The following is a 13,217-nucleotide window of genomic DNA, read 5'->3' as shown; positions in this document are numbered from 1 at the left end:
CCACTAAAGGCGCTTTACAGGTAATGGGGACTCCCCTCCACCACCACCAGTGTGCAGCCCCACCTGGATGATGCGACGGCAGCCATAGTGCGCCAGAACACTCACCACACAACAGCTCTCAGTGGGGAGGAGAGCAGAGTAATGAAGCCAATTCATAGAGGGGGATTATTAGGAGGCCAGGATTGGTAAGGGCCAATGGGAAATTTGGCCAGTACGCCAGGGTTACATCCCTACTCTTTTCGAGAAATGCCCTGGGATTTTTAACGAGCACAGAAAGTCAGGACCTCGGTTTTATGTCTCATTCAAAGGACGGCACCGTTTACAGTATAGTGTCTCCGTAACTATACTGGGGCATTAGGACCCACATGGACCGCAGGGTGAGCGCCCCCTGCTGGCCCCACTAACACCTCTTCCAGCAGCAACCTTAGTTTTTCCCAGGAGGTCTCTCATCCAGGTACTGACCAGGCTCACACCTGCTGAGCTTCAGTTGGTTGCCAGTTGTGAGGTGCAGGGTGATATGGCTGCTGGCTACTTATTGCTGCATGCTGTATTTTTGTGCATTTGATAAACTTTGATTGATTGAAAAGAGTAGGGGTATCCCTGGCATCCTGGCCAATTCATACATGAGGAGTATTAGGAGGTCTCCCATTCTGTGAACTGGCTTAATCTCTGCTCTCCTCCCCATTGATAGCTGGTGTGTGGTAAACATACTGGTGCACTATGGCTGCCATCACATTATTCAAGTGGGGCTGCACATTGGTGGAGGGGAGTCCCCATTACTGTAAAGTGCTTTGAGTAGAGTCTCCAAAAAGTGCTATGTAAGTGTTAGGAATTATTATTATTATTATTTATTTGGACTGTAGGAGGAAACCAGAGCGACCTGAGAAAACCAACTAGTGAAAACCCACACAAACATGGGAAAAACATTCAAATTTCATGCAGTTAGCACCCTAAGACCGGAATTCTACCAAATACCCTGTGCTGCTATACAGAGAAATAGCATTTAGCAGTCCGTTAACTTTTTAACTTGAATATTTAATAAGTAGTATAGTGTATATCTACTAAGCATCATTTTAGAAAACTTCAATTTTTATCGGTTGAAATTAGTTGAGGAAGATCTGTTTCTACGTGCACGTGCGTATGTCGACACCCTGTGGTTAAGCAGCAAAGCGTCTCACATCACAAATATTGACGCTCCACAACTACATATAATTAACGACACGACTTCCATCTGTTTTTAACACAATAATGTAGGGCGCCAAGAATATCGATCATCAGCAGCCCAGAATCACAAAAATTGTGCTTCCGAAATCTCTTGATATCGATTCCGCAGAGACGGGGCGAGATCCCCACCCCGTCCCTGTGCAATTCACAGCACAAGCCCTTTTTACCGAATGCATCCGCAGGTGGAGTAGCCTTGTCCTTGCATGAGTAAGCGGTTTGCGGTGACTATTGTGCGAGAGCTCAAAACTAGTGTTCCTATCACACTGTATGCAAAACAACTATTTGTAGATACAGCTGTTGAAGCCAAAACGGCGTTTTCTTAAATACTGCCATTTCTATATCATTGTTAAAAAAAAAACGAAGAAGAGTTGTATGCAAATATGGAGGCATCATGGGATACCATACAATTCTGAGGCGGGGCTTCAGTCAAGATTGTCGGTCGCACAGTATCAGTGAACGTTTAAACTATCATTTTTGTGATCCTGTTATATTTGTTAGTAATGTTGATCATTTTAAGAACTACAACTATGAAGACTAGCAGCGATAACTTAGTATTAATAGTATAAAAATAATATAAATATATTATTAAGTATAAGAATTCTTAAGAATAAGTATTCTTATCCCTTCTTGTTCATCAGGGGATAATTATTTGCTTAATTATCATGAGACACTGTTAATAAATATATTAATTATGGAATCTCAATATTTTTTTATTTGCACTGTTTCATTTTGCAATCACCCAAATTGCAGATATGATTTATTTCCTCTGACAAAAATAAAGTAATAAAATGTAGTTCTACTTAGTTTGCACGTTAGTTTGGTTCAGTAACAAGTAACATGTAAGGCCTGTCTTGTCTCAAAATGATCTGTTGATTCTGGTCCAGTTTGCAACACTATGTCCAGGAAACCTCCTAGTTCTTTAGAAACAAGGGGAATTTTAGCTTGTTTATTAAACAGTTTATCTTTTCCGGCGGAGTCTTCCAAGGGCACTTAAGGGGAGTTCTAATCACTCGCAGTTCAGTTTGAAATAAGTTCCAAGAAACAACCGTTTTCTTTGTAACACTATAAACTATATCACATTAGAATCAGAACATGTATTCTGTTTTTTGTTTTGATTGGATGTCTAATTCAGAGGATATAAAAAGAGACGTGGAAAGAAAGGTTGACAATGCCTGGTTTAACACGAAATCAAGGACATCAAAGAGTAAAGACCAGGAGAATGCAGCGTACAAACAATCACACTTAAAACTAAAACTATTTCCAATAGTATGTGTGAAGAGTACATCATCGATAATATAGCGAAAAAAGCACCGTAGTAATTTCTTCTGGTTACAGGATACAGCCTTAACGCCCGCCATTAACCAATCAGAATGGACGTTAGGGAGGTCAAGTGGCACCGGAAGTAATTCCGGAGAGACAGGAAGTTGGTTCAAAGAAACACAAAGCTGATACTGGGAGTCACGGTGTTCGACGTCGGTGGCATCTAAATAATCTAAAAGCCAGAAATAAGGCGTGAAACATGGGGAGATAGAGTTGAGATTGGAATGTAAGTTATATTCGAATTCAGAAGTGAATCCGTGTGCACTGCGGACGGCGGGAAACGTTTGGAAAATTACTTTTAAGTAGATACAAGTTAACCGTCTATTCGAAATAGCGGACCCCGTGTTTATTTCGGCTTCATAAGGAGCGTAATGCCTCCTTCCTTTTTAAAATTATGTAAAAAGTCTAACATTTGGCGTTGTAAAAATGTCTGTTTGACGTGTTTCGTGCTTTACTCAGTTCGCATGATCGGAGCTGTCTCAGTCCGGTTTGGTTATAGGTTTGACAGTAGAAGAATCAGTAGAAACATTAAATACACAGGACCGATGTGTGACGGACGATTTGGAGATCTTGATTAATTTTGTCCGCTGGTATGTGGGAGAAATAAATAGTTTTATTTGTCGAGACTACCGTAACGTAAACCACTATTTCGAACAAATTTACAATGCATCGCACATTTCTTAGATGTCAAAGGAACGCCACTTTTTTGGCAATCCTTCAGTAATGGGGAGAATTGTTCAATTAAAACCTATCGCTGTCTTTGTGCATGTATGCCTCTTTTGTGTATTGCAGTTTTAATTTGGATGTTATTTTCGTAGATGTTTCTATGATGTATGTCGTCTTTACCACTTCTGGTTGGACAAGCTTATCGGTCCGTTATTACTGTTGAGAAACGTGAGTTTTACCGTGTTCGTCGTTGCAATTAGGCTCCACTTTGACATCGAGAGAATTATTTTCCATTTCAGCTAATTTAAACAATAGAAGTAAAATGCTTTAGGGATGTTTCACCCAAATGACCAATAATACACTTGATATCGTATGTTGATTATTTTTCTCTCTTTTACTTTTTATGAGTACAGGTGGTACACACTGCTACTTCCAGAGTTCTCTCTTATTGCTTGTAATGTTGTCCGTTTAAGGGAAGGTAAATACTGGTAGACTGTAGTTACTGTACATGTTGGAGTAGCAGCTCTCCAAATCAGTTCTTCGGGGTTTCCAGTTGAGCTTTTAAATATTTTTTAGGAACTATTTTCAAATACCATCGGTGCATTTGAAAAGGTGTTATTTGTAAGGTAACTAGTTTCAAAGTTAGACTTCAGAGCCGTAAAACAACTGTTCTTAACCCCAGCCCTCGCGGAATGTCTTTGTAGCATTGCTTTGGTTTGCATTTAGCTTGCTGGAGCAGCATCAGGAGGGCTACAGTTAGGATCTAGTTTCAACTGAAATATTTTTTAAAGAGGCCCTGTGAGTTGAGAGTCTTAACTTGTTTCACTGATTAATTTAAAAAGATTAGTTAGGTGCCAGGAATGTATCACCAAGCAGACCTCAGACAGAACAATGGCAGATTGGAGGGCTGCTTGTATGTTACTTAAACAGTTGGGTTAAGAGATAAGGTTTAAAATATGGTGATATAAACATGACCCCCACATCACCACCACCAAAGGCAAACTAGCTGTGTGTTGCCAGTGTCATGCAGTAGCATTCCTGCGTGATTCTTAGAACAGGAGCAGAGACATGTCGCTGAAGGGTCTCTACTCTTATGTAGCCTTTCATATACCTGTGTGCTGTTCTGGCATTGACAGTGCAGTGACAGTAACATGCTGTTTGTTTCCAGGTACAGTAGCATGTGGAAATGGCCTCCCCTATTACTGGGCCTTCAGCTGTAGCTGATGTTATTAGGGATCTAGACACTCAGATAGCAGTAAGTACAGTAGCTGTGTGAGCTGACCTTTGCTGTGTGAGGTTGCTGTGAGTGCAGCATCAGCTTACAATGCATAACTCACTCACTTGGCCCAAGCATACAGTATGTTCTACCTGGTTATCTTTGTAGGATGCATTTATATTCATTATTCACTCTTGTTGTTTTAACAGCCAAACAGTTTTCAAAATTATTGATTCTCTGGAATCAGTGCAGAGGAGAACAATAGATGTGTTCTTGGATTTAGAGGAATGTTCTACTCCAGGTAAAAAAAAAACTTCATCGTTTTAGTTATGACCAGTGAAGACTAAGCAAGGTCTTGGCACAAATATTCAAAATCAAGAAATGCATTGACAAAGCCATCTAAGTGCACACCTTCATGATTTTCAGGTGATTCTGAAGGTGATACCCTGGCTTCATTCAACAAACAACTGTATGGTTTGTTGGACCTTGGAATGGTTATCTATTAGTGAGCCTACCAAGCAAGACAAAGGGGCCAATAGTAACCTCTCATTTGTAGTTTTATGTAGGTTTATTTGTGTGTTTGAGCAGAAAGTTCAAAGGTCTCTTCCTTAAGTTATTCTGTATTCTTGTAAGATATTTATAGCAATTATAAGGTATTTGTGGCATTTAAAATTATTTATAAAACAGATTGATCGTGTATTGTTAGTAGTTCAAGTGGGTAGCTGCGTCAGAATGCGTATGCTGCAAAGGAACAAGTAATAGGTTTATTCCATGCTGAAAAGAGAAGGCGGCTCCACACACCTAAAGAAGGCTCCATGGCCAAAACGTTGTTTTCTTTCTTTTTTTTCAGCATGGAATAAACCTATTACTTGCTTATTTATTGTAAAGGTCTGTTAAGTGAACAGCTTTCACCAGCAACCTCCTGTCTACTTTAATCCTGCCTTACTAAATGGCAACAGTAGTTTTGTTATTTTCTTGTTAGGAAATTTGGCAGCAATTTTTTGAAAGACATTCGACTCATGCGGTGACCTGTTGATGAGGTCATTTAATTTCTGATGACTATTTGCCAACCGTAAAGAAAATGTTTCCTTCCAGTGTCACGTGTTCACAGGGTAGTGCTGTCATAGCTCTGAAAAACTCTTCTTTATTGGGCTTCAGAATGGTCACACCAGCTATGAAAATCTTCTCTTATGCCTGGTTACTTTTATTTCTTATTGTATTGTTTCTCAAGACTCCAGCATGAGTTTTTAAGGATCCCACTATACACAATAGGAACACCAACTTCCACCCACACATTATTCTACTAAAGAGTATGTTTTTACTCTTTATATACTCCCCAACACTGCAAAATGCTGACATGCTACACTGCCCTGCTTTCTTAGTTAATCACTGCCCCCTGCTGCTTTAGACCAGCTTGTCTTTAAACCTATGTAATGTTTCTGGGAAGCCTCAGACCTTCCCATTTTTAAACCAAGATATATCACTGTTTACAGATTTTTTTTTTCATTTTTAATTGCAGCTGATTGGACCTGGTCCTTACAACTCCAAACAGCTTCAAGACCTCGAGAAACTTCATGATCTAAAGGCCAAAGCCCAGCAGATTATGACCCAGTACCAGCCACAGGCTTTAACCAACCTTTCTAACTTCTCCACCACTGTGAAAGCCGAGCCCTCTGCCACCCCTCCTCTCTCCACCAGCATGGCCAATAGCACTGCAGCTGTGGTACCGGGCAAAGTCCCAAATACCCAGGTACCTGGAAGACTGAGCCCCGAGGGCACACAGGTACCCCTTCCCAGTCTGTTATCACTGCTTAATGTGTTACGCATGGATTTTGATACTTCTCTGCCATGGTTTTTGTGTGTGTAGGGGGATTCTAATTTCTTCTATCTTTCTGGCAGCCTTCAGATTAAGTTCCTTAACATATCATTATTTGCCAGGAAGTGATCCACTGGCATATTTAAAAATGGCCAGATGAGGTTCTCAAATGTTTAAGCCACTGTGTAACAGGACAGACATGACAGACAGGAATCTCTCTTCTGGCTCATGATGATGTTGCATTGTTTTTGTATGTCTTGGAAATTATTTTTTAGGCATTAACCCACTATCAAATTTCAGTGTTCTGTACTAGAAAAGGCTAGAGAACTGTCCCTGCATCTTTTTCCTGAGCCTTTTTATAGTATGTAGTCACAAAGTGACAATGAGGAGCATCTGCAGTTGGATGAGTAAGCTGTGCTTGTGTCCTACATCCAGGTGCTTAGCAAGAAGAAGCTGCAGGACCTGGTTAGAGAGATTGACCCCAACGAGCAGCTGGATGAAGATGTGGAGGAGGTGAGTCCCATCCATGTGCCTGTGTAAGACTAGTTTCAGACAAAGTTGTAAGATTGCATGTGTTAGCAGTCAGGTTTCATTAAAGTTGGTTTCTTTTGTGGTGATGGTGGAGCTGAAAAGTCTTGGTATATTAATAGTGATAATAGTTGCATACACTTATATACAGCTTTTTTGGACATTCCACTTAAAGCACTTTACAAGTTATGGGGACTCTCCTCCACCACCACCAATGTGCAGCATCCACCTGGATGATGTGATGGCAGCCATGGTGCGCCACAATGCTCACCACACATCAGCTCTCAGTGGGGAGGAGTGATGAAGCCAATTCATAGATGGGGATTATTAGGAGGCCATGATATGATTGGTAAAGGCCAATGGGACGTATGGCCAGGATACTGGGGTAAAAACCCTACTCTTTTCAAGAAAGGACCTGGGATTTTTAATGACCACAGAGAGTCAAGACCTCGGTTTTACGTCTCATCCAAAGGACAGTGCCTTTTTACAGTATAGTGTCCCTGTCACTGTACTGGGGCATTAGGACCCACACAGACTGCAGGGCGAGTGCCCCCTACTTGCCCCACCAACACCTCTTCCAGCAGTAACCTTAGGTCTCACATCCAGGCTCACACCTGCTTAACTTCATTCAGATGCTCCCTTTGCTTTCACTGCATCTTATTGTGTTTTTGATTTTCCTTGGTCTTTAATGCTGGTTCTGTTGGTTTGTATTGCAAATTGGTTTTAGATAATACGTGGAACAAGTTAGATTAAGATACCGGGGGTTTGGTAGATTTTCTAAATGGCAGGGCATCATGATAAATGTCTTCTTGCTGATACAGATACTCTGAATCCAGAGTTGAAGAATGCATGTTTCTAGCCGGAATCTCTTGTACTGCCCTTGGGAAGTGCCACTGCCACTGATTAATCTCTGTGACCCATTACATAGATGCTGCTGCAGATTGCAGATGACTTCATTGAGAGTGTAGTGACTGCCGCCTGCCAGCTCGCCCGTCATCGCAAGTCCAACACCCTGGAGGTGAAAGATGTGCAGCTGCACTTGGGTAAGTGGACAGCTGCCACCAGATGTTACTGTGAGGGACAGTGCCAACCTGCTTTTTATTCTTATAGTATCACCTCTTGTATCCCTTCTTATTCATGTCAGTGGTTCAGATTACTTGAAGACTGATGATACTAGAAAGATATAGATACACTATATTACATATAGTGTCGCTGCATTGGGCCTTCTAAGAGCATGCTGCTGTAACAAGTTAGCTTTTAAAAGCTGTGAAAATGATCATTAAGGATTATAATCTTTCCATTCTTGTTAAGTCATTGTAAATTTAAGCGCCTTTTTTTAGCACGAAAATGGAGCCTTTTGTTTTTTTTTTTTCAAATGAGTGATTATGAATACATCTACAGTCAATTTAGTGTTGATTCGAGAACTGCAGGGCCGTAATCCGTAAATCCATGGTATGACGGTGTCAGTTGTCCCCATTGCCAAGTTTGAGGTAAAACTCTTTTTTTTCTGGGATGCTCTAGGTCCCCAGACCCAGAGTTGGATACAGACTGAAGTATGGTTTAAAAGCCATATGTCTTTTTTTACATTTTAACAAAGAAAATAATTGTTAATAACTGTTCACAGGTGTCTTGGTTATTAAAGTAAACAACGTAGATAAGTAGGGAGCTGCATCAGCATGTGTAGGCTGCAAAGGAACAGGTAAAGGTGTATTCCGTGCTGAAAAGAGAAGAGACAACGTTTTGGCTATGGAGGCTTCTTTAGGTGTCAATAGATAATATTGTAATATTGCTATTAACTTCAATTTGACATCAAAATTGCCATGTAATTCACTATTGTCTTGACTAATTGAGTAATGCAAACACATTTGACTGAGGTATGTTAGAAAAACACAGATATTGTTTGTTACTTCATTCTTCCCTAATCAAGGCCCTGTTGGGTTAAAACACTTTTCGTTTTTGAAGTGCATTTCTGTATTCTGTGGATATTTTGTCTATTTGTGCTGTGACTTTTCCTTCAGTGCTCCTGTTCATTTGGGTGCTGTGTATATTTACCCTTGCCTTTCGGACTGCGTCACCTTCTCTTTCATGTTTTGTATTGAATGTGAAAGTGACCTTTCAAGATATTTGGAAGGTTGCATTTTAGAAATATGTAATATTTTTTAAAGGTATTATAAACTATGAACCACAATTGTCTGGCGGTACTTTGTTCATTTGTTGTTGCTTGGAGCAAAGTAACCTTGGTTAGTCCACTCTTGTGGGCTTTGGATTTTGCTTTATGTTTACAAGACTATTTTGATCAGAAAATTCACTGGAAAGCCCATTGCCAGGAAGGGAAGGAGAGTTAGGTTGTTCAGCTCTGATGCCTTCCTTGTCTTTGTTGTGATTTCTCCCTGTAGAGCGTCAGTGGAACATGTGGATCCCAGGCTTTGGATCAGATGAAATCCGGCCCTATAAAAAGGCCTGCACTACAGAGGCCCACAAACAGGTCAGCTTCTCTTTGTGCTCACATTTTAGTCCCCAGGGTGTCAGCAGTGTTTAAGAAATATAGACCTTCTGGTTTCCTTCTGACTGACTTGTGAAGTGGCACTCCTCTGAGGCACATAACTCACATTTTTAATATATCTGTTCCTATCCTCATCATCTGATCACAGCCTCGGGAACAAAATTACACGGAAGTTATCATTTACATTTGTAATTTTTAGTTAATATTAATAAAAATAATTGCTTACACTTATATAGCGCTTTTCTGGACACTCCACTCAAAGCGCTTTACAGGTCATGGATGACCCCTCTCCCCCAACACCAGTGTGCAGCCCCACCTGGATGATGCGACGGCAGCCATAGTGCGCCAGAACGCTCACCACACACCAGCTATCAGTGGGGAGGATAGGCAGTTGTAATTAACAATTGCATTGAAGTAATCAATATTTAATACTGACTACTACAATCTCATTTATTAATGCTGCTGAAGAAACTGTCCTAATAACTGTACAGTTTAATTCTATTTAGGGGACATACAGTATCTGTTCTTTAGTTTAAAGAGTGGGTTATATGCTGACATTCATTAAAACGTGAGCTCCCCAATGAGATCAGTATGCTTTTTGATTCCCAGTTCAGAGAAAAGAAGGCAGTTACGTCAACAATCTGACCTAATGCCTGTTCAGCAATATTTGTTCAAACTTTGAGTCAAGATTTTGATTTATGGTTCCTGTCAGTTCTCAGACCACTTTACATATGGGGATGGCACAAATATATTTGTGTGGGAGAAGAAATGTAAATACTTGTTCAGTACATATAGTGTGTGCAGGGATGTTCGGATGGGATTTTCTAATTCTTCATCATGTCTTTGTTTCAGAGAATGGCACTGATCCGCAAAACAACCAAAAAATAGGAAGACTTGAAGCAGCTGGAGGAAGACCTTTCAGAACTTTGTTTTTTTATTGGGGACTGGGTTGGGGTTATGACACAGAAGTGAAATAAGGGTATTGAATCCTGACATTTCCTACTCATTTAAACAGTAAATATATGTAAATGTCAAGGCCTTGATAAATTTTAGGTGGGGTCAGTGAATCTGCACAACCCCATTGCAGGAGGCGAATTGGTAACTTTTTTCTTTGTATAAGATCTGAATCACTCATCATCAGATGTCTTTTGAAAGCAATGTTGTATCTTAGGTTAACTCACAGGTTTACTGGAAGGATCAATCTAGTCCAGGTATAATGTGAATTTTCTCTCCTTTGCAGTTACATTTACTTTGGTGTCCTCATTCATACTCATCACAGTCTCTCTTTGGCTCTTCTCTGCAGTGCTGCTGTAGGGGATTTGGACTGGTGCTGAAAAAATACACGTGAATTAATCCTAAAGAAGTTTCTTTTTGTTTATTAAGTTTAATTAAGTTTATTGAAATCCACATATTCCATGTAACATAACAAAATAATTAAATAAACTCTTAAAGAAGAAGACCAGCTGTATGTTTTTTTGTGTATTGCACTGCTGGTTACAATGTAAATATTGTGCAACGTTTCAACAAGTGCTTGGAATAATTCTGCCTCACTTCTGTTTGTGAAGCCACAGGAGATCACAGCTGCACTTTTGGTTTGACAGAACCTCCTTCATTCCTACAGTGCCATTTATTTCATAACCAGACATTGTTTTGGAAAATTTCTGAGGGCCACTCCTTTTTTTCCTGCACTGCCTCCTCTCTTCCTTTCCAGGAGATAGAGCATGGTGCCATGGCAAATGAAGAATTTCAAATTAGCCTGTAAGGAAAAGAGATAACAGCACCAACCTGAGCTGTAGAGCTGAAAGAATTAAGAGGTAGAACTTATGGATATACATTGTGTAACTGAAATATGAAATTGAACCATATTGCACATACATTGCAGTGCCTAGTTAATCCAAGGTGCAACAGAAAAATACTGTGTGACACTGGGACAGGGCCTATAGAAAAAAAAAAGAAAAAAGCATTGTGGAATTTCAAAACCATACAGGAATGAAATTTTTGTTTTTGTATTGTGACAAAATCTTGAAATATGTACAGATATGGGGTAGTGCTGTTACAAGATGTTCTATCCAATTTGATACCCCTATCTATACTGTTCAATTTTAGGATATTCCAAAACCAGATCAGGGTTGTGATTCATCAAGTAAGATGACGCAAGTTGTCCCTGACCCATCATAGGGTTTGACGTCTTCAGTAGATGTCCCAGAGCTGTTCCAACAACAGTGTAACTCCAAACTAACTCTGGAATGTCAAAGGGGCCTACCTGCACCTGAGCTAGAAAAATAAGTGCACAGGAATTACAAGTTTTCTTGCTTTGTGGGAGTATTTTTGAATATGGAATTAAATTTTTAAAAAGTGCCTTTTTATTACAGTTTTTCTTGCACAGAATTTGAGATGGAAATTTTGTTTCAATTGGGTTTTAACACTCCCCTGATATTCAGGTAGAGAAAAACAATTTTATATCTTTTCGTTCGTGTAATATTTCCCGAAATATCTCAGTGTAATATTGTAGCTGGTGCTAGATTTTGCTGCATGTCAATAACCCCTTAACAGACTAATTTACAGATGTAATATTTATTTAGTTCAGTTCTTAAATGTTTTATAGCTAGCAACAAATGGTGAAGTAATATTCCATCTCCATGGTTCCAGTATCAAGTTCATTTTTAAAACTGAGAAAGTATGTATATTGATGGTTTGGATGTTTGTTTAAAGTCCTTGTTGTATTTTGAAAAAATGGCCAGGAAATCCTGTCAGGTGTAATTAGAAGGGTCACTGAATAGTAACTAATCTCCAGTCCATCCATGATTCTAGGCTGCACAAAAAATAGTTTGAAATATATTTGCAAAAGTTCTGCCTGTTGAGTTTATGCATCAAGGATATATTTGATATTAATGATAAGAATGTATTCAGACATATTTTGGAGCGTGTGTATATTTATGGTATATATGTCAGTGGTCAAACAGTGTAAAGTCAACCAACATTCCACAATGTTCTTAAAACGAGGCAAACTTAGCAGTTTTTTATAAGAATGTGAAAACAATTGATAATTCTCCTGTTTTACAGAAATGCTTTGAGTTTCTTGGTTAATATAAAGTGCCCCCTATTCTATGTGTGAAAATAGAATTTGAATTTAGTCCTCTAAACATTGTGGCAGTTTGACAGACATACTCTGACTTGAATTGGGTTTTGAATAAAATGCAAATCACTGTAGAGGGAGAGGTGTTTTAACACTACAGTAGAGGGCGGGTACAGTGCTGTTGGGGAAGTTGCTTTGTGTGAACAATGTCACCGTTGTTTCGGCACTCGGAAAACAGAGGTGCACACTCAGGTCAACTACATTGTGGTACAGTAAGAGTAAAGAGGGTTTTGTCATATCAGAACATCCTTTGCTGCATCGTTAAGTGTTATTGCAGAAAATAATAGTGGCCTCACTAGCACTGAAATATTGGAAAGTTTTTTGCACTCCACAGACACCAACCGGACATCATCTCTCCAGAGGAAACTGACACAGTGGTCTCTCATATATGCCCTGTCTCAGGTCTGGCACCCCCCTTGCTGTTGAGCTGTACCCCAGTCTGAACAGCCACAGTATTGTAGTGGTGTTCCCATATTACACAGGTATTCCTCTTGTGCACCATATTGTTTGCCATAAAAAGTAGGTATTTGATAACAGAGGTGTGATTTATATGATAATGCAAAAGGTAAAAATAATTTAAAGCACACAAAATAACTTCAAGAAAAAAAATCAATAAGGCAAATTATGTCCATTTCACCTTCATGCTCATGGTGATGGTAAAGAGAGAAGACCTTAGCTCCCTGGGGCTTAGTTAATGTAGTTAATGACTTTGTCAAGTCTCATAGACGCTGCAGAACTTCACACAGAAGGAAACACTAAGGAGAAGAAACTTGGAAACAAATATCAGGAGACCGATACAGACCTTTTA

The 13,217-nt window shown here is 39.6% G+C and overlaps 2 protein-coding genes and 1 non-coding gene across 8 annotated transcripts in view; 1 reads left to right on the top strand and 2 right to left on the bottom strand.

Moving 5' to 3' along the window:
• Window positions 1–9,520, bottom strand: part of gmeb1 (glucocorticoid modulatory element binding protein 1) — a 48,828-nt gene extending 39,308 nt beyond the window's left edge. Inside the window, exon 1 of the mRNA XM_069195442.1 lies at window positions 9,500–9,520. The gene's annotated coding sequence lies outside the window, so the exon portion shown is untranslated. The remainder of the gene's footprint in view (window positions 1–9,499) is intronic.
• Window positions 1,252–1,389, bottom strand: LOC138241926 (U11 spliceosomal RNA). Its single transcript, XR_011191216.1, has one exon. It is a non-coding gene; the product is annotated as a U11 spliceosomal RNA (small nuclear RNA).
• On the top strand, window positions 2,640–10,730 carry taf12 (TAF12 RNA polymerase II, TATA box binding protein (TBP)-associated factor). Of its 6 annotated transcripts, none has more exons than XM_015348810.2 (8): window positions 2,640–2,770; window positions 3,363–3,438; window positions 4,636–4,727; window positions 5,946–6,209; window positions 6,678–6,755; window positions 7,699–7,813; window positions 9,167–9,255; window positions 10,126–10,730. In XM_015348810.2, the coding sequence occupies exons 4-8, from the start codon at window positions 6,030–6,032 to the stop codon at window positions 10,159–10,161; spliced, it is 498 nt and encodes a 165-aa protein (XP_015204296.1). In that variant the 5' UTR covers window positions 2,640–2,770; window positions 3,363–3,438; window positions 4,636–4,727; window positions 5,946–6,029; the 3' UTR covers window positions 10,162–10,730. The 6 variants fall into 6 exon arrangements, with proteins under 6 accessions (XP_015204296.1, XP_015204294.1, XP_015204297.1 ...); XM_015348808.2 differs by lacking the exon at window positions 4,636–4,727 and adding an exon at window positions 4,379–4,465; XM_015348811.2 differs by lacking the exon at window positions 3,363–3,438.
• The last annotated feature ends 2,487 nt before the right edge of the window (window positions 10,731–13,217 follow it).

The sequence above is a fragment of the Lepisosteus oculatus genome, chromosome 11, assembly GCF_040954835.1.
Source record: "Lepisosteus oculatus isolate fLepOcu1 chromosome 11, fLepOcu1.hap2, whole genome shotgun sequence".
Classification (NCBI taxonomy): domain Eukaryota; kingdom Metazoa; phylum Chordata; class Actinopteri; order Semionotiformes; family Lepisosteidae; genus Lepisosteus; species Lepisosteus oculatus.
The sequence above is the reverse complement of the archived record's forward strand: the minus strand, read 5'-3'. Positions and strand labels throughout refer to the sequence as shown.